This window comes from Myiozetetes cayanensis, unplaced genomic scaffold, assembly GCF_022539395.1.
Source record: "Myiozetetes cayanensis isolate MyiCay16 unplaced genomic scaffold, myiCay2020 scf14, whole genome shotgun sequence".
NCBI lineage: Eukaryota > Metazoa > Chordata > Aves > Passeriformes > Tyrannidae > Myiozetetes > Myiozetetes cayanensis.
In genome coordinates, this window is record NW_026087048.1 from 17482577 (window position 1) to 17502278 (window position 19702).

Here is a 19702-nt window from a genome sequence, read left to right on the forward strand (position 1 = left end):
AAAACAATCCGTAGAGCGTAAAATCAGGCTTCGGAGAGTAAAACAGTATCACTGCTAAAGAACAACATAAGAATTTTCCTTCTTAATGACATCCAAAAGATCAGTAACTTCAAGTTCCTGCTTGCTGCAGCAAAGAGCTTCCACACTAATCTCATGGCTTAGAAACAGCTGCAGGAGAACTAACACTCACTGCAGTAACTTACCCCTCCACACTGGATTCTCTGAGAAAAAGGCAAGCTCAAAACCAAGCCACACTTGTAATTTATCCCAAAACCCCAAAAAAATGCACTTAGGGAAGAAAAAAAAAACCAACCCAACTCTATTTTTTTTTTAATTTCAAACCCATAGAAAGCAGCTGTTGAATTCCTATGTTGTGGTCTTGGAAATTCAGACATCTCTGTCACTAAATGCTCAGAGGGTCAGTCTGGGTGGGACTTGGTTTGCAAAGTCAGCTCTGCACAACTGTGAGGAGCTAACGTTCACAGAGTTCAGGTACTGGCTGAAACCAGTCCCTCCTCATTATTAAAAACACTCCAGCCGTGGACAGAGCTTTCCAAAGGGTCTCATCCTCATTTATCATCCGTTCCAGGATCATTTCAATCGTTCTCCTCCAGAAAGCTCAAAGCCTAAACCATGAAGAGCAGCCAAGTAGAGGCCAGTGCAGTTTCTCTGTGAGGACACAGAATATTTTTGCTTTTAGATGAGAAGAAGACACAAGAGGAAATAAAAGCACAAAAGCCCTGCAAGAAAGAACAGAACATCCATCCTAACAGCTCCACATGGGTGAAAATTATAGCTGCCAGATGCAGACTAACAGAATGGCTGAGCACAATGAGCATGTTTTTAAGCACCTTATTTACCACCAAGGCACTGGGTTTCGGAATTTAAAGAAGTTCTAAACACTGGTGACTACAGAAGGATGTGAACAGGAGATGCTCTCAAGCCAAAGGATGCAGAGGTGAGACAAGAACTGGAATGTGAACACTGCAACACTGTGAAAAAAGCTCAATAACGAGGGAGTCTAACTTAGAAAAATAAATCAGCACCTCTATTTAAGTAGCTGGGTTTGCATTTCTGTAGTTCTGCTGGTATCTCTCCCTGTCCATGTCCTTAACATTCCACGTGCCCACAAACTCACTGCCTTGCTAAGGCTGCAGATGTACATGGTGGCATTGGACAACACCTTTATCACCTGTTTGGAAAATCGTGCTAAACCAAGCACCTTGCCAGAAAACAAAAAGGTTTCATTCTACCAGTGGTGACTTTAAAAAAAAAAAATCAACTCAAATCCCTGGAGCCATGCTTGTTCCTACTCATACATAACAGGGCACCTTGGAGGGAAATTCTTCCGTGATCTTGGAAAAATCTGTCTTACAACTTCAAATATTAGTTTAGTAAATGGAAGAATTTGCACCTCTACAGTGACATTCACAAAAAACCAAGTGCTTTTAATGTGAGTCCATTCTCTGTTCAGGGGGATGGGCAGACCTACAGAATACCATTAAAAACACAGCATTTGCTACATGAAGTACTACCTGTTATTTCTGGGTTCCAGAATGGGTCTGCTGTGTTTTTGAGCTGTTATTCTAGAGGAGGGTGGTGGGTTTTTCCCCCCCTCAGATCCTCATTTAACAAGGGAGCAATAAACCCGTATTTTGTAATGCTGACTTTTTTTTTTCCCCTTCAGAAATTCTTGTAACATAAATAGATGTTAAATACTTTAAGGCAGATCACTTTATTTAAAATGTCCATAAATATAAAATGCATTAATAAGACCTCTTAATGCTTGTTTTGTGGTTTGACAGTAAACGTAATGGCTTACAGAGAGGAGTTAAGTTAATATACCCCTGACCAGTAATGTTCTATTTGCCTAAATACAAGCACCCAAGCCAAAATTAACATTCTGGTTTCTTTTAGAGGCAGCCTGCCATCCTGCAGCAGAGCTGAATAAGCACTGCCTAATATCATGGGGCAAATCCTGTCCCCCAGCTAACAGTCACACAGGGCTGACAGGGAGGCAGGGCAGGAAAAGTTCCCAACCAGTCAAGAGTTTGGCCAAGACCGACCCAAACCACACAACCGACTCTCTGAAATAAGGTTTTTCTGCACTACTCTTCAGCTTCTTTTGCTGGGATGAAGATCAGCTTCCATTATGCAAATGGAACATTAAAATCCCCTTGATTGTACCTTTTTTTACAATAAAGGACTTATGCAACGATGCCATCTGTGTGTTTGCCCATCATTATTCCTCAGTGTCTTTTGGCCTTGCCAGTCACTCACAACCAGTTTCCTCAGGGAGGCAGAGGCCTGAAAAATTGTGTTCCTACCAGTGTGGGAATGCAGGTTATGATAAAGGAGAGAGACTCTTCCATTGCCCCTCTGGAGGCTGGAAAACTGCAACGTAAATTCAAATCTGCAGGCTAAAAAGGTGAAACATAAGTCCAAATCCTATCAGACACCAGAAATAACTCACATAGGCGAGACCCTGAGAGCAATGACTTAACAGTGGGAAGCATTTCAGCTGGACTTTGCACCTTGGGACGTCACACTGGTGTGTTCCTCATCCAAGAGCCCCATCCACGTGCACTCTCCAACGTCCAGTAAAGGGATGAGCTCACACTACAGCATCAGAACCAAGCTTAAAAGTCCATCAGCTGAATCCACTGGAAACTGAGCTTCAGTATTTGTTGAATAAACAGGTTTAGAGAACCCAACCCATCCACCAGCACCTCTCCACACATGTGTATTCACCCCTGGAGAGATGATGTTGCTGAGATGTCCTGCAGCACCTCAGCCTGGACACACAGCAGCACTCACAGCCATCTTTTAAGGCTTGGTCTACCTGTGTACTCATCCCTAACAATTTTCTTCCTTATCTTTGTGTAGACATTTCCTACAAAATCAAATAACTGTAGAGCCACAATGAAGCCCCCTTAAGTGACCATTGTCACAGCACAGTGGAAGGCAAATAAAAGGGAGAGGAAGGGACATAGAAAAGCAGCTTGTTAATGGAAAAGACCAGTTAAACAAACTCCCTGCTTAATCAGCAAAGCAGTTCACTGCAGGAGAGCTCCCTCACACCAGTGCTTGATAAAGGAATACAAGACCTCTTAAAAAGCTGCTGTTCCAGAGCTGGTTTCTGCTGAGCATCCATCACTCAGCTCTTCACCGGGAAGCAGGACCAGGCAATTACTGTTAAGAATTGATGTTTTTTCCCAAGCCAATTTGCTGCTCATGAACAACAACAGAGACACGGTGAGGAGAATGAGCTGTTCCTGGGTATTACAATAGCATGGGCAGAGGAACAGGAGCTTCCTCCAAGACTTCCTTGTGCAAATGCCTCTGGAAGGACCCCTGCCGTCTCTGAGCAGAGTTTTCCATGTCCACATCCAATTTAGCCACTATCTCTTTATAGGCACTGCCAACAGCTGAGTGAGAATTCACTGAGGGAAGCTTTGTGCTCCCTCATCAGCTGAGGCAGAAGGCTTCACTGCAAGGACAGCTAACAAATTAACACCCACGCTCCACAGGAGCTTGCAATTCCCAAACATTCTCCTCACTCCTGACAAATTCCCTGTAGAATTTCTCTGATGGAAATCAATATGACTGCTGGCTTCAGTAACACTTGGACTGTCTGTGCCACTGATCCACAGAGAAATATCTCTTACGAAACAGGAATGCCACGGAAATCTTTAGGAACCCAAGAAACATCTTGTCAGACACCACCATCTGCCCACTGCTGGTCACTCTCTTCCAAGGTAAACCACAGCAGCACCAAAAACCTGGTAGAAAACACCACTACTCAACAATTATTTTCTAACTGAAAACTTGCAATTCCACTTTAAAAAAAGGTTTTTATTGTGATGTGCTTAGGCAAATAAGAGGAATCACATAAATGGAGAAGAGGAGGCACAAACAAGAAAACCTTGCTCACACCTCACGGTCAGAACAGGCCCCCATTTCGGCTGTCAAGCCAGCCCTGGATGTGATCTGTTTACTCTTGCTGCTGCTTTTGAGAGTGAAGTGCCCACTTACCATATTCATGACTGTGAGGATGAATCTCTGGGCAGCCTCTGCACCGTGGTACTGGACCATGTCAGCATCTGCCACCACCAGAGTCTCCACCGTGTACTCGTTCGTGAGGCGAATCGCGTTCCTCCTCTCCCTCCAGTCACTGGTTGATTTCATTTTCTTCTGTTTCTTCTTTTCTAAAAGTCAAAATATTCCTTAAGGCTGGCAGATCATAATAAAACACCAGTACCCCTTTCAACAAACATTCTCACGTTCAGATTGCAAGAACACTTTAGTTGAAGCGTTCTCTGCCGGTCAAAAGAAGCAACCAAGAGGTCCCATTGCAAGTCCATCTGCACCTCTGTGTGAGACCACCTGGTGACATGGAAGAGGATGGGAAAAGAGAAGTTCAAAAAAGCCAGAGTTTAACTGTAATTCAAACCAAGAACTCATGCTCTTGCAAAATATCTGAAAAACTGTTTGTGAAAGGAGTAACATTCCACTCTAATGGAGCAAGTGCTGATTGAGGAGAAGTCTGTTGAAGACAACTTTAGGATAGGGAACCAAAGCATATCCCATGGTTTGGGATGCAATGCATACTCTAGACTCTGCAGGTTCTCCACAGCCAGGGAAGCTGTAAGATATTCCTGAAGTCAGTATTGCCACCAGTGGCATTTTCACTTGCTACCAGCAAGTTACTAGAGCAGAGTAACAGAACAGGAGATAGTCTCAACATTTTTAAATGAAGTGGGATTGTTTGGGAACACAGGTTATTGGCCGGCTGCAGAAGTCTCTGGCTGAGACTCAGAAGTGCAGAAGGTCAGGTCAGATAAGACCTTCTCAAGCTCTCTGTGCTCATTTATTGCTGTTGGCCTGAGCAGCAGCAGCAGCAGCTGCAGTCACAGCCACCTACGAGTGGAGCTCATGTCCCAATTCACTGGGGCGTGTGACCCAAAACCAGGGGACTCCCCACACCAGCTGAGTTATGAACTTCAGTCACAAGAACCCGTGACATGAACTCAACTTAAGGACTGAGAGACCGAAGCAGGGATCAGCCTCCATTAACACAAAAATCAAACCACAGAAGTTAAACCTCCTTTCCTCCAAACTGATGGATCAGTAGTTTGCCTTCTAAGCTGAAAGGTGAAACGTGTCTCACAGCTCAGAGGCAGATGTGCAAAGCAGCTGAGGCAGGAACAAAGGAGAAATTAAGGGCAGATATGAAACTGAACCCGCTCGCTTCGTTGCAGTCACAAAAAACCTGTTGGTGTTTTCAGCTGTAAAATGAAAGAAAAGCAAATGAAGTCATGAAAACAAATTTATTTTTGCAATAAGAAAGGAACGGCCGAGATTCACTGAAACTGTCTCTGCTTACTGCTCAGCCTGTGGTATCTGATGGGTAAGATACACTAGTACCAAAGCTGGTTTTTTCCTTATGAAAAAGGGAACACACAAGTCCTGAAACAGCACTAACCCAACATTCAATACAAAAGTAACACGGGCTGGCCCGTAATGGATGATCAGGCACCTCTGATGTCACACAGCACGTGCTGCTCATTTCCCAGAGCAGAGAGTCACTTCTCAGTTTCCTCTGGGCTTACCCTGAGGCCCTCTCTGAGCAAAGCACCACTGAGCAGCAGGCAGAGCTGAGTTAGCACTCCCTGCTCCTCATTTTCCACTGCCTGTTTACCAGCTCTCTGACAGAACTCAGCTTTAATTTTCCTGCTGTCCCAGATGATCAGTTTTCCCTGAGTGCCCCTCCTGCATTCAGGGTGTTAAACCCCATCAGCTGGCAGACCCCTAAAACCCTGCCTTCCCTCATTCATATATTTTCTGTCTCGTCAGGATGCACATCTGCACGTGGCCATCCCACCTCCCTCTCCTGAGCTGTCTCCCAGTCCTCCAGCACAGCTCTGCACGTGCTTTTCTGCCCAAGGCATCGACTGTCAACACTCGGTACATATTTTAAACCGAGAAAACAACCATGAAATTTGATTTGATTTTTTTTTTTTTTTTTCCTGAACAGAGTTTGGAAATATCCCCCTGGGTCTAAAGAGACAGACAGGAGCCTATGGACAAGCCAAAAAAATGAAGAAAACATGGGGTGATCATAAATATTGGAAGCTTTGCCAGCAGCAAAGATGGAAATAACCACGTTTCAAGGCCTGTTTTCACAGGGACCCCAGGACAGCCACAGAAAAATGCACAATCATGACAAAGCTGCCCCAGAGCAGGGGATTTCTATGCTTCTAAGTGCTTCAGAAAGGCAATAAAATAAAAAAGGCTATGTGAGAAAGCAGGAAAGCAGAATGCACCTTTTGATTTGCCAGCTACGACACAGGGAGGACTTCACCAAACTTTAATTGAAAAGCTCACATTTTTGTATGTTTGTTTATTCACTTCATTCCTTTCATCACCCGTCCCTCCCTCTGCACAGCTCACACCTTTATCTACAGGTCTGCAAGGTTATCTGGTAAATACCAGGGGGAAAAGCAGAGAAAAAGGAATAGAAGGGAAAATTATTCCAGTAAAAACATTGACTTTTCGGGGTTTTGCTGCTAGAAATGAGAACCTTCCTGGAAAGAGCAGCACCTCCCCATCAAATTCTTATTTTGGTAATTCCCTAGGAAATAAAAAGTTTACAGCTGGTGTAAATCCCCCACCTATAGAGAAGCTGCTCTTATGGGGGGCTAGGCCTAGACTCAACCAAGTCTTAGTTGCACCCTCCTGCCCACCACACATGCAAAGTTTTCCAGCATAATCAAGCACATGGAAAAAACAAACCACTTGCGTGGATGAACCCTCACAAAGAAAGGAAATGCACACATCCCACACCACAGACATTTGGTGAAGAGGAGAAAAAAATCCGAAACCAACAGCAAAAATCCTCATTAAATGCATCTGCAGCTCACACCTGAGGCGAGGCCACTTTATGGAGGCATCCAAAAAAACCCCATCTCTAGAGCCTCACTGGAGAAACAAGTCAGCACAGAGGAGCCTCACTCCTGCCCTGCAAGATTTATGGCCCACGGGCAGAGAATCCCTCCATGAGTGCATGAAACCCCAAACTAAAATAAACATCAGCCCTTAAAAACAGGGATTAAATGCTTGGGGGATTCTTCACTTGGACAAAGCGATGGTACACATTTCGTGGTGCAGATGTGAAGTGTTAGTGTGAAGGCCTAAGAGGCCATAAACCACGGGCAGGAGCCTGTCAGAGGAGTTTACACTGTGGGGAGCACACAGAATCAAAGGGAGCACTATTTTAGGAGTCAGGTGTTCCCTGCTTCAGAGGTCAGAGAACTTCACGTGAAATATGAGCTGAAAGAGTCAATCCCCAGCACAGCAGGTCTGTGCTGCAGGTGACTGGGCACAGTCACCTTGGCAGTGTGTTACACAGCCTAACTGGCCAAAAATTCCACAAAATTCAGTCCTGTTAGGTGAAATGAGAAGGGCAGTACACCTCCAGATCCTCAGTGTGAGATGGCTGTGACACTGCAAACTTCACTTGCTGGCTATTATTTCCAGGTTCTTGCCTTTCCTTGGCTCATCACCTGCAAAGCAGCCTTGAAATCTCCCTCAGAATGGCAAGAACCGTAGTCCCCACTGTCAGCAGGAGCACCACAGAGCTCTTCTGAGGCCTCTGCAGAAAACTCCTTATGTTTAGTGCTTTTTATGGCAACTCAACAGATGTACAATTCCAAAGCAGCTGCCCCAAATGACCTTTTCCTATTACACACCAAAAGCACTGTCTAGCACTGTCTGGCTTTTGGCAGATTCTTGCTGTAACTGCAGAGCCCTTTCCTGTTCCTCCTACCTCCCTTCCAACAGTATTTCCCAGACTCATCTGAAAAGCAACCTCTTCCCCTACAGCCTTCCACCTTTCTTGCCCTCCCTGATCTTTCCCTTCGTGATTTCTGCTGCCCCACTCCAGTCAAACCCACTGACAGCTGCTGGATGCAGTTCAACAAAAGCCACGAATAAGAGGAAAATTGCAGAGTCCTTTCTGCAAGGCCAGACTTCCCTCTGGAAGCTCTTTTCTGCTGCTGCTTTAAAAACCCTCTCCTGTTCTTCCTCAGGAGCCCTTTGCTGACTTCCCTCCTCCCCTGACCCCTTTAACATCTCCATACACCCCTGATGGAGGGTTTTATTCTATATTGTTGCTTCAGCAGCATAAAAAGCAGGAGAGAAGCGGGGCAAACAGCTGAAATTAGTTCTCCCTAAGCCCCAGGAGTCTCCACAGAAACTTTCCCTGGTACTCACATCAGGCAGGTTTTATTAGTTTCACCTAAAGGTAAAAATCATCACCTCTCCAAAGGAAAACAAAGAAAGAAGCAGATCCTGCACACAAACCAAGCCTGGCAATTAAAGGAAGGAAGTTCCTGAGGTCCATGCTTACTGCTTAACCTACAACCACATGTCAAGCTTGCTGAATTATCAGAGGGACTGGATGCCACAAGGCTTCCCTGGTGCCAGCAGCAGGATAGAAACACCTCTCAAAAGGCCAGATGGAAACATGGACCCCCCTCCCCTCTGCCAGGATGCAGCACAAGCATTGTCCCTATCACACCTCCTCCAAAAGCCTGGAATTTCACATTTACCACAGCCACACGGTGCCAGTGGGGCAGCCTGAAGTTCAGGAATTACAAATGGCTGCCCCTTGAAAACACAGCTGATCACAGACTGTCCTCTCATTTTTAATGCCCTGCCCTACAAAATTGCACCTCCAATTTCTCCCTGACTGGAATGGCAGACAAAATCCTGCCTCAACTGCTAGGAAAAATTCTTGCATAGCAGAATGAGCCATTACTCCCCTAATTCACCTTCCAAAAATGGCTTTGTTTTGCTTTGGGTTTTTTTTTTGTTTGTGGGTTTGGGTTTTTTCCCCAAACAGTCACTTTCATAACAAATCACAAGTTCATGACTATTTCCCTGGCACAGCAGCAAACAAGAATTTGAGACAGAAGTCATGAACTCTGCTGCATCTCAAAACACCACAGAGATTTTACAGCAAGGTTTGTTATCCAAGTTAGTCTGTGGCTTGGACACATCACTTAAAACCTTATTCTTCTGCAAAACACACTCAGTCACCAAAACAACACATCTGTCTTCAAAGGCAGGTCTGTGGGACAGCACAGGATAAGCACCACGAGCTCCATCTCCTCACTGGTTCAATTGGTCACCAGGATTTCAAAGTTTCCTGGTGACAAAGATGCTCAGAGTCCCGAACTGTCCTATTAAAGGGACACTTTCCTTGTGGGAGAAACAAGGACTCCCTCATGGCAGATAAACAAGACAGTTTTTTGCAGGCACAGAGAGCAGGGCTTGATCTGGGGATAATGATGATATGGAAGAAACAAAGACAGCTCAAAGGTGAGCAGTTAAGTCTCCTTGGAGCCACCTGCCTGCATTTCTAGCCAGAATGACCACTGAAATATCCAGGAATATCCCAGGAAAAGGACAGTGTATGCTGCACACCCGAGCTCTTCACTGCCAATCCACTGGATTCCAATGGAAACCAACACCAAGGTTTATTGGGAACCAGGCAAATGAGCTGTACAGCTGCTCTGGGAGGGAAAGAAACCCACTGACTGTGTATTTACACATCCTCTTTTTGTGTCCCTTTGCACCTTGGCAGTAGAGGAAGAAGAACCTGGAGCCCCTCCGTGCTCCACATTATCCACACTGCCCTCACTGAGGGCTCCATCCAGAAGAGATCCAGGCCAGCAACAAAACCTCACTTGCCACACGTGATGGAAAAGGACACTCCTGACTGTCAGGCTGCCCCAAAAGGCTGCTGGTTATCAGCCACAATGATACAATCAATGATACAATTGTGGGAAACAATCCCCACACTCACAGGGAAAATCCAGGGAAGGACCTGGAAAAACCAAGGGGTTGACCCCCATAAGTGAGACACTATCCTGAATTTCTGACACAGGGAATCCTCCCGTGCTTGCAAACACTTAATCACATTACATCTTCTGCAGAGCCCATTGTTGAAATCCTGCCTTAATTCCTCAACAGCTGCTTCCTAATATGGCCTAATACAGGTTGCATTACATCTCTCTATTTTTAGTGCACGTGTTTTTGGCCATAACAACTGGAATTTCGGGCCAAGTCAAACCTGCAGAGAAAACAGAGCTAAGAGACAATGATTAAAGATGGGGAAATGCAACATGTGTTTAGGATTTATACCTGTTCAGGGAAAGCCTTCCCTCCATTTGATACCTGCACACCAGCACTTACTTAAATTATTACCAGCTTTGATAAATTGTTCCAACAGGTCGAGAAGCAACTGTACACAGGAGCAATTCCTTGTTTTGTGAATTAAAACACTGATCTTCCTGTTATTTCACTGTATGTGCAGCACATTTGCATTCAAGGAAAACTGGTTCATTTAAACTGACAAAAGGGTTTAAAGCAAGCCCACATTTAAGAGTAATTTATGAGGTCTGTATCATAAACATGAAATAACAACCTTCCCTCCAAAGACAAGCTGCTCTCCCTCATGCTCCTGGACTGTATTTTATATCCAATCCCTTCTATGTAAGGAGACTTTAATACATCACTGGAGACCTTTGGAAAAGTTATAACAGAACTTACTTTTCCCAAAGAAAGAGAAAGTTTTATGACACGGTTAGAGGAGATTCCTGTGCTTTCACTACATGGTTTCACTCTTTAACATTGGTATTTGCTCAAAATCAAGGAAAAAAAATGAAAAATTTTCCCCCATCTTTGAAGGCAGAGAAAATTTGCAAAATATGTGTCCAAATGTCAGTAAATAGTAAAATTACTGCTGCTCCACGATCGTTAACATAGCTATATCTATTTACTGCAGCTGAGGCTGTGGTGGATATTGTCACATATTTTACCAACAGCTTTACTGTATATGACACCAGGTCACAGAGAGACAGGGCAAGGAAAGAACCCCTATTTCAGGGGGTTTCTACCCCCATTCTGAGCTACAGGGGCTTGGGCACCGCAAAAAATTACACATGACGCAGCAGAAGAGATCTTTCTGTCCTGCATGGCTCATCTGCAAAGAAAATCTTACTTATATGTACTAAAACCTACAAACACAACTCCCTGTGGCTCCCCTCTCCCCACAGAGGGACCCCTTTCTCAGGGACCTCTGACAAGAAAGTTGTCAAATTTGGTCTTAAAATCAGAGCAGGGTGTGAGTGCAGCTCTTTACACCCCAGATGCAGCCCAGTGTCTGGAGATGAGAAGTGTTTCACCTCACTGGTGTGAAGCTATTTCCCCTGCTCCTCACATCTCCAAGCTTCAGAGCCAGTGAAACCCAACCTTTCCATTCCTTCCCCCTGGCTGCCTGCGCACCTGGAAACCTTTTAATGGGTTTTCTGTTTGCCTCACAGGGGCTCATGTTCATGCCTGGGAAGAAATGTGCATTGTGACTTGAACTCCTCCTCTTGCTGGATGACAGGTGATAAAAATAATACACATATCATATGACTGACAACAGCACCTGGCCCGTGGTGATGGGATCCCTCCTCTGCCTGCTGGAGCCCTCTGGAATTTAAACAAAGGGATTAAAACATCGGCCCTGGGTGTTTGGTTTTTTTTTTTTTTTAACCCTTTAGTGGGCACTTTCAGACTCAAATCTCAAGGATCCAGTCATGCAAAACCTTAAGTACTTTCCCATTCCTGACTACAGGCAGATTAATCCTCTTACACAGATTATTCCAGGAGAAATTTGGCTCCCACAAAGTCCTCCTGCAGCTCTAAAAATAATTCCGAGTGCTGTAGGACATGTTACGCCACTTGGGCTGAAGGAGTTGTTTTAGAGATTTCAACCACCACTTATCAAACCTTGCCCTGCCCCAAGGAACTGCTCAGCTCAGCTTCCCTCTCCCATGCCTGGGGTTTGCAGGGAAAACACCACATTTCTGGGTGGAACCCCAGCTCAGCAGCTCTTCTTGACCGAGTTCATTTTGCTTTTCTTAAAGTGCTTTCCTCTTCCTCCTCCTCCAAATGCTCACACAAGTCATTACATCACCGACCATCTCTGTTTTACAGGTAATTAAGCTCACATATCACAGGAAATTTGCCACTGAGCCATTTAGCCCTGTTTAAATTTTAATGGCGCAATCAGGAATTAACATTAAAAATTCAGCATCCGATGCTTTGTATTTCATCTGACTCCCAAATAACCCCAGATTATGCCAGTTACCACTGACTGATCCACAAGATTTTAAGAAGAAAAGACGAGCTGAGGTGATTCTTGTGTGTTCAGAAAACAGAAGAGCAGCAGCACAGGACTGGAAAATGCCCAAGCATGGCAGTTCTGTGCCTTAGAAAAATACTCTGTTTATATTGTATTCACACAGACATGTATTTTATTATGTCGTTCCACGGCATAGGATTTGTATCTGAAATGTCCAGCATAGGAATATTCCCCACGTATTTACAACCTCCATCCTTTCCTGCCAAGCTTTAGCCTGGCTGAGCCAAATTACAAGTGGAAAACAAGCTCTGGTGCAAACCTGATCAGTCCCTCACTCAGCCCGTGTCGGTGAGTGCCACAGCAAAGACAACTTTTCCCAGGAGAAGCTCAGGAAGCAGCCCCTTAGGTCCTCACTTCCACACAGTTCCATCAGGAATGGGCCCTTTGTGTGTCAGACAGGATTAATTTTTTTTTTGGTTTCTAAACTCCTTGTGCACCAAAGTTAATCCAAACCAGACAGGAGTCAATTAGGTCGTTAACGTGCTAAGCCTATTAACAGCCACGACTTACATTTCTCTCCAGCAACAATGGAAAACATTCAGGATCTGCCTTTAAGTGGCAGAGCCCCTGAGCAATTGCATTATTTTCTGCCAGGGCTCCTTGGGGTAGGGGCTGTTTGGTGCACAACGGGGGCTTTGCTCCCATTTTAGCACAGCCAACTGCACCCAAGGGGGAGGAATTCTGTTCCCAACTGGTTTGCAAACTCCAGGGCAGGGCAGGGAGTGACACAGTCCCAGATTTTCCTCACCTAGTGCTGGGAGAGGGACTAAAGCTGTCCTGCTCTCACCCAAAGAGCCCCTGCTCTTCCCAAATCCCAGTCCTTGCTTAGCCCCTCAGTTACCCTCAGGCTGGAAAAAATCCATCACAGACCAAGATGAGTAGCCTTAAACAAATTATATATCAGGCTATCAGCTTCCCTCTGCCCCAGAACTGCGACACACACTCAGCCCACGTGGCCTTTCCACAACCTGAGCTGTGGTTGTACTGTTTGCATGTGTGTGCATGTGTGTGCATGTGCCCTCAGCCCACCAAACGTGAAGGACTTCAACAACCACCCTTGCCACAGGAAATCCCAGTTCCATGGATCAGGAACCCAACAGACACAGAATTCATTCTGCTGACACGGATTTAGGCGCAGTCACACCGTGCCAGACCAAGGGCCCACCCAGCCCATGCCATGAGGTCCCCCAAGTTCAGGACCTGCCTGTTGGTCACCTCTGGGATCACCTGAGGAGGACATTCCCTTTGGACAAAGCAGGAGAGAGCAGTGGGTCCTCAGAACCCTTTAGGAAGCAGTAGGTGCTACTGGAAATACTTCTTTTTTCAGTGTCTCCTTTCAGTATCTTTGTACTCACTCAGCTCCTCTTCCCCTTTGTGATTTCATATAATTTATTACCCAATGTCTGCCCAGTTTCCTTCCTTCAGTCCCTCTTCCCAGGGAGGGAATTTCAGCTCTGCCAAGGACAGGCAGCGCTCCTGCCCCTAAAGAGGAGGTCAAAAGGATCAATGGCAAAAGGATGAGGGTGATTTCCTGCCCTCATTTTGGTTCAATTCAGCTTTTAACTGAAGTCTGTTTTATTTTACAGGGTAAGAATTCTGTAATGCATTTGCTATGACCACAGAGCTGCAGCACCTATGGAACTTGGCTGGGAAATCAGAGTGGTGCTGAATTCTGGTGTTTTCTCTAAAAAAAGAGACATAGGGGATCTGTAACTCCAACCAGAACCAAGACTTCATACTCAGAGAATCAGAGAGAAGATTGGCTTAGTCTGAACCCCTGAGAAAGATAAACCTGCTGAACCATTAAGAGCTCAGCTCCACACAGGAGAAAACAAAAGTCCTGGCTTTGGGATTTGCCAACGGCAGTGCCAGCCGGGACACAACCTGTGAGCAAGGACAGGCCTGGTTAAACACAACAACTGGGATACAGAGCCTGAGGGATACAGGCATAGATGTTCTCTCGAGCCCCTTCAAGCTCACCTGCTACAACCTTGCAGTGCTCGTCGGGACCGTGCGGCTTCCCGGGCTGGCTGGGTTTCGTGGATCGTCTCCGCCGGATGAAATGTTCTTTCCCACTGAACGAGGTCTCAGATGAGTTCACGGGCTGTATCAGCATGTGCTCGGATCCAAGCTGGATATAGCCAACCTGTGCAGGGAGGAGAGCAGAAATGCCATCAGTCTGGTATCCAAACCTTGTCTATCGACCCAGCCCGAGCCCAGACCGTGTCCCTGCAATCAGTGTTTACAGCGGGAGGGAATTCTTAGGGTCGTTCTCAGTCTGTGCAATACAGACCAAAGAACTTCATCTATTTGGTTTTGATATCACTGAGTATTCAGAAACACTGTGCACTGTACATGTACAAAGGTGGGGGGTCTAATCAAACATCTTTGTCTTCCCTTTTCCCTCTCCCTCTAGGTACAGCCGGACTCTGTCTGGAAGCACAAATACATGAGATGCTCAGCTCACAGGAGGACAAATTTAAAAGAATCCCCTCAAAATCACCTTTCCAACTGCCAGGATTGCACTGCTATCAAATGGCATTTGCTGTCTCAGTAGAGAACACAGGTGGGACTGCAAACAGGAGACCACCCACATGCGTCGACACTCAGGGAATTGATGTCAAGAGTAGGGCCTGCAAAGCCACGCACAATTCTTGGGGACCAAATACCTCTTCTTGGCTACATTACGGGCCACATGGCAAGCACTGCTCTCCCTGCCAGCCATGGGTTGGGTTTCAGAGGTCAAGTCAGGAATGGACTGTTTCCTCCATCCCTGAAATAACCAACAACACCAGGAAGGCAAAGACCTCCTCCAAATAACTCCACAGGCTCCAGGTCAGAGCACTAAATCCCTGCCTTCCTTGCACCGAGTCCAGGCCTTACACCAGGGCTGGCAAGAGCACCTCTGGAAGCCAGTTCTGCCCCAGGAGAGCCCTCCTCTGCTCCAACCCAGAGCTTTTAAGGTCCTTTAATGCTTTTTCCACTCCTTTTCTGGCACAGAAAGAAGAGAGTGAAAGCAAAGGTATCACCTTAAAACTTAACAAAGCCTCCAGGTTTAATAATCAACACTGAGGTTATAACACACTGCACACAACAAGGGGCTCTGCCTTCCTTTTCATTGCACTAATCCAGTGATTATTTATATTGCAATTAAAAGCCTCGAAGTGCATCTCTTCCACGTACCCCCCTGAGAGAACTCCGTGGGTCTGATCCAACTTCTGCGAACAAGAGGCCTTCCCTGGCCTGCCAGGAGGTGCCTGTGCTGCACCTCAGAGGTAAAGGTACTCACCAAGAGCTCCAACACCCATCCCAGGCGCAGAAAAAAAAGACACCAGACCCCTTTGGTCCCCCCTCCCCAGGTCCTGTGCCAGGCAGGCACCGCTCCAGAGAAACGCTCTGCACGTCCATGCGAGTGCTGAGTGTTCAGCAGCTGAGTGCTCTACCATGATTTATAGCACACATTACATACATGCTGCAGAGCACACATTTCCACCCCTCCCTGCCAAAGCCAGGCCTCACGTACACCCAGGAAATCCCTTTGGCCCAGTATTTCCAGCAGCAGCAGCAGCAGCAATTCCTGCCAGCGGGAACGAGAGCTCTGCTCTGCTCTGCCGGCCGCAATGAGCTGAGCAACGTTCAGGGGAAACCAGGACGGCTCAGGAAGGGTCACCCATTTCCAAAGTGCACTTGAGGGGGGTGGAAATAAGATAATAAGAGTTGGTGTCTCCACTTGCCACGGCTGCAGAGCACAGCGGCAACTACGAGTCCCTCATATCTAAAACACAAGGGACACCTCTTTTGGGGTCTTGCAAAAGAGACTCTGCCCTTGGGGCAAGGTCACTGCTTAAGTTTAAAATGCCTTGACACCTCGCAGAAGGGCTCCTGTTTACACAGCAAATCTGACATTATTTCCTGGCCCTACGAAATGCACACCAGTTTACCAGCCCCGCTCTGCCCTGGGGTTTCCAAAGGGCTGCCTTTTCATTCCAGTTACAAGCTGGGCTTCGTCAGAATTGCTTCAGAGACAGCAAAAGCTCCAGTGACTTGTTCTTCCAGCCTCCTTTACGATGCTCTCCACAACTTCCCCTCCTTCCTCCAGTCTTCCAGCTGGGAGGTAGCCCCAGCCCCCTTTTTTAATATAGGCTTTAATTATTTAGAAGAAGGGTTATAAATCTGGTGCCATGGCACTAAAAGCCACACCAGAGCTCCTGAAAGGCTGCCAACCACTTCAGCTGGTGCCAAAAATATGTAAGGAGAAGTTGGTTCCATCACCACCCGACATTATCCCAACTTTCTGGCATCGAGCGTGAAAATAATTTAAACCATTGGAAAGGACTTATGTTTCACATTTGCCTTGGAATTGTGAAACCTATGGGGGGAAAGAGCCACGAGTCTTCACCCTAGAATAGGTTGGGAAGCAACCTCAAACTTCATCTGACAAGGCAAATAAAGAGTTTCAAGCAGGAAACATTTGCAGGATTGGGCCTGTAAAGTATTCCTAGGGAGGTAAAATTTTCCCCGGCCTTGCCAGTTGGGTTCTAGAGAGTCCTCAGAGCTGCTGGTCCAGGTGAGATCTTCTGGACCTGATCACTTGAATAGTCAGGTCGTTAGGTTGCTTTTTCCATCAGAAATGCATTCCTCGTGTTGTGTCCCTCAAATCCCCTGACTACCAGACCCTACACTGGGCTAATCCAGCAGGAGATACCAGCCAGCAGCACTGGGCAGATACTCTGTGCTTTTCTTCTCTAGTCTTGATGTTCAGGGACTGCAGAAAGCTGGATTTTGGAGATAAAGAAATAAAACAGGCCAGGTGACTCTCAGAGCTATTTTTCCTCCATCTCCTGAAATCATTCCAATTAAATAAAATGCTTTGGATCTGCCAATTCATGTTTGCCTGGGGAGGGATACTCCCGCTCATCCTTCTTTCTCTGTGAGAGTAGAAACAGAACCTGCCACTGTTCCAGTCCCCAGGACTGCTGAATTTTGGGAGAAGTAGCTGCTGCTCAGCCCCATCATCCAGGAGTCATCAGGTAAAATTCAGTGTAAAAGTAAAAGGTCATCACCACCTGCATTAATAATCTAACCTGGATTTTACAGTCAGCATGGCTGGACAGAATCCTGCAGGGAAAGCCTGGAACGATTTCAGCCCCACAAGGCACACTGACAAGTTGATTAAAACAAACAATAATCCACACTTCCCACTACAGCCCCACTCACCACTGTGCTTAACAGTGGCCACATCCTTCACATCAAGGATATTTCATATCCTGAATTTAGAAGTCAGCTCAACATCACTCACTGGCCAAAAAAAACAAAAAAAAAAAGGTGCTGTTCTCCAAAGCACCAAAACACTCCCATGTGCTTTTATCCAGAGTTTTATACACCCAGTGGTCACTCAAGCAAACTGTTCACCCTCTGATCTACTCCTGTACTGCCAGTAGTTCCCTTCTCTTCCACACATCGCTTTCCTTGCCCCTGGAGCTTTTCTTGGGCTCAACGACAGCAGGGAAAGGAGGAAGGTCCTCACGCCACATCACTGAAATCACAGTGGTAACAGGAACGTTGGGGCAGGGTATTTGCAATGACACTGCCCTGCCTGGCTGGCACTGCTGTGTCTCTGCCCCCTGGTAGTGCTGGTGGAGCTACAACAGATCCAAACCTTCAGCGTTCTCCAGTGGTTCTGGACCTTCCCACATGTTAACACTCTCCAACAGTTACACTGTTTTTCCAGCCCTTTTTTTATTTTCACAACATCTTTGAAGGAGATCCTGCGAACTGCTGAATCTTTAACAGATTTTTCTTTTGCTCCTCAGCGCTCATTAGTTACATACACACGAACAGGCCGAAGAGAGAACAGATTTAAACATCTGACAAATTCCATCCCCTTCTCAATTTCTCAACTGTTACACTGTAAATCGTTGTTTAACCATTTCCTCCGAGTCAAAAGGAACTTCGTGTTTAAAGTGAAGAACAAAACAACCCACAAACACAGCTTAAGAAACTTCATGCGGGTTTTAGTCCTGCCCTTATTGATAACCACACTTCAGCTTTACTTGGTTTTTATTTACAAGGGCAATTCTTGCAAACTGAAAAGAAGAGCTTTAAGTTAAGTCTTGTTGCGTGTCATTTCAGGTTTACACTCAGTTTCGAGAGCAGACCATCCCCAGGAATATCTGCCTGCACCTCTGCCCTGGCCTCCAAGTCTGCTAAACAAGGAAATCCCAGCATGTTCTCCCTTTTGTCCACCGTGGAAGAGGAAAGCAAATCCCAGCACACAGAAACCCGGCACGGTAATTTTAAGAGGTTTAACTTTTCAGCTCATGGCCCGGCTCTGGGTAAATGCCAGACAGCTCCTCTCCCAGACAAGGGAATTCAGCAGAGCTGAAGGTTTCCTCAGGGGAAATAGTATCATCTTCTAACCCCAGCACGCCTGCACTCCCTGCCTCCCACAGCAGAGAGGCTCCTGCAGTCACCTGAAGGGCAGCACCATCCAAAACACTCCCTGCCACTGGCCAGGGACTGAGCTGCAGGAATCTGCTCTAAACCAGCCCTCACCTCCCTCTGCTGCCAGTGAAGAAAGGCAGCTCCTCCAGAGGGACAATTCACCAACCTAAAGTACCCAATAAACAGGATGAACCTCATCTTTATTGCTCACTCTACAGCAGACAGGCTTAAAACCAACAGGCTGTGGGTTCTTCCACGTTCTTCCTCTTTTTCCCAAGGGTAGAGCAGATTTACCATTTCACCAGGAGCTCCTGGAGTTACTGCTGATTCCCTGGAGGCTGCACTCCAGCCTGCTCAGTCCTCTTTGCCCTGACTGCCCTTCCACATGGGATCCAAACCCTCACAGAGACACCCAGGTCCTGTGTAGGCACTGACACCCACCTGGAAATCAGTGGGAGCTCAGAGACCCCACAAGAAGTCCAGATGGATGCTCTTGTCTCCTTGCCCACACCTGCCAAAGCTTGTCTACATCTGCACCCTCACAAAATTCAGGGATCACCCCAAGTGAACAGGACACGCCAGAATGAAGAGCCACCACTCAGAAATACTTTAACAAGCTGGAAGATTTGTCCACCAGGAGTTGCCTGAAGTTTAACAAAGATAAATGTACATGAAACTTGGAAGAGAAGCAGCTCTTTTCCTCTCTGCATGGATTGTATGAGACAATACCACAAAATGTTTAGGGTTTCCCAACTTACAGCGTGCATTGCTTAAGGGACAGTTTCAATTAATTTATTCCATCCTATGAAGAGGAGATGCACTGTTGTCATTCCATGAACCCCTGTAATGTGCATCATCCACTTCCACCAACCCAGTCTGCACAAGGAAGTCTTGCTGAGTTCAAAGGAGACAAAAATGAGTTGTGTGAAAATGTTACATGAACTGGCCTGATCAGGGGGAGCCACGAGCCCTTCTCTTACCTCAGCTGAGAAGGAAAAT

At 46.3% G+C, this 19702-nt stretch overlaps 1 protein-coding gene across 1 annotated transcript in view; it reads right to left on the minus strand.

The window, feature by feature from the left end:
* ADAMTS17 (ADAM metallopeptidase with thrombospondin type 1 motif 17) overlaps window positions 1-19702 on the minus strand; it is a 157601-nt gene that overhangs the window by 130566 nt on the left and 7333 nt on the right. The window contains exons 5-6 of the mRNA XM_050309744.1: window positions 14240-14405; window positions 4036-4208 (exon numbers count right to left, since the gene is read on the minus strand). Coding sequence (XP_050165701.1) covers window positions 4036-4208; window positions 14240-14405 — 339 coding nt within the window. The remainder of the gene's footprint in view (window positions 1-4035; window positions 4209-14239; window positions 14406-19702) is intronic.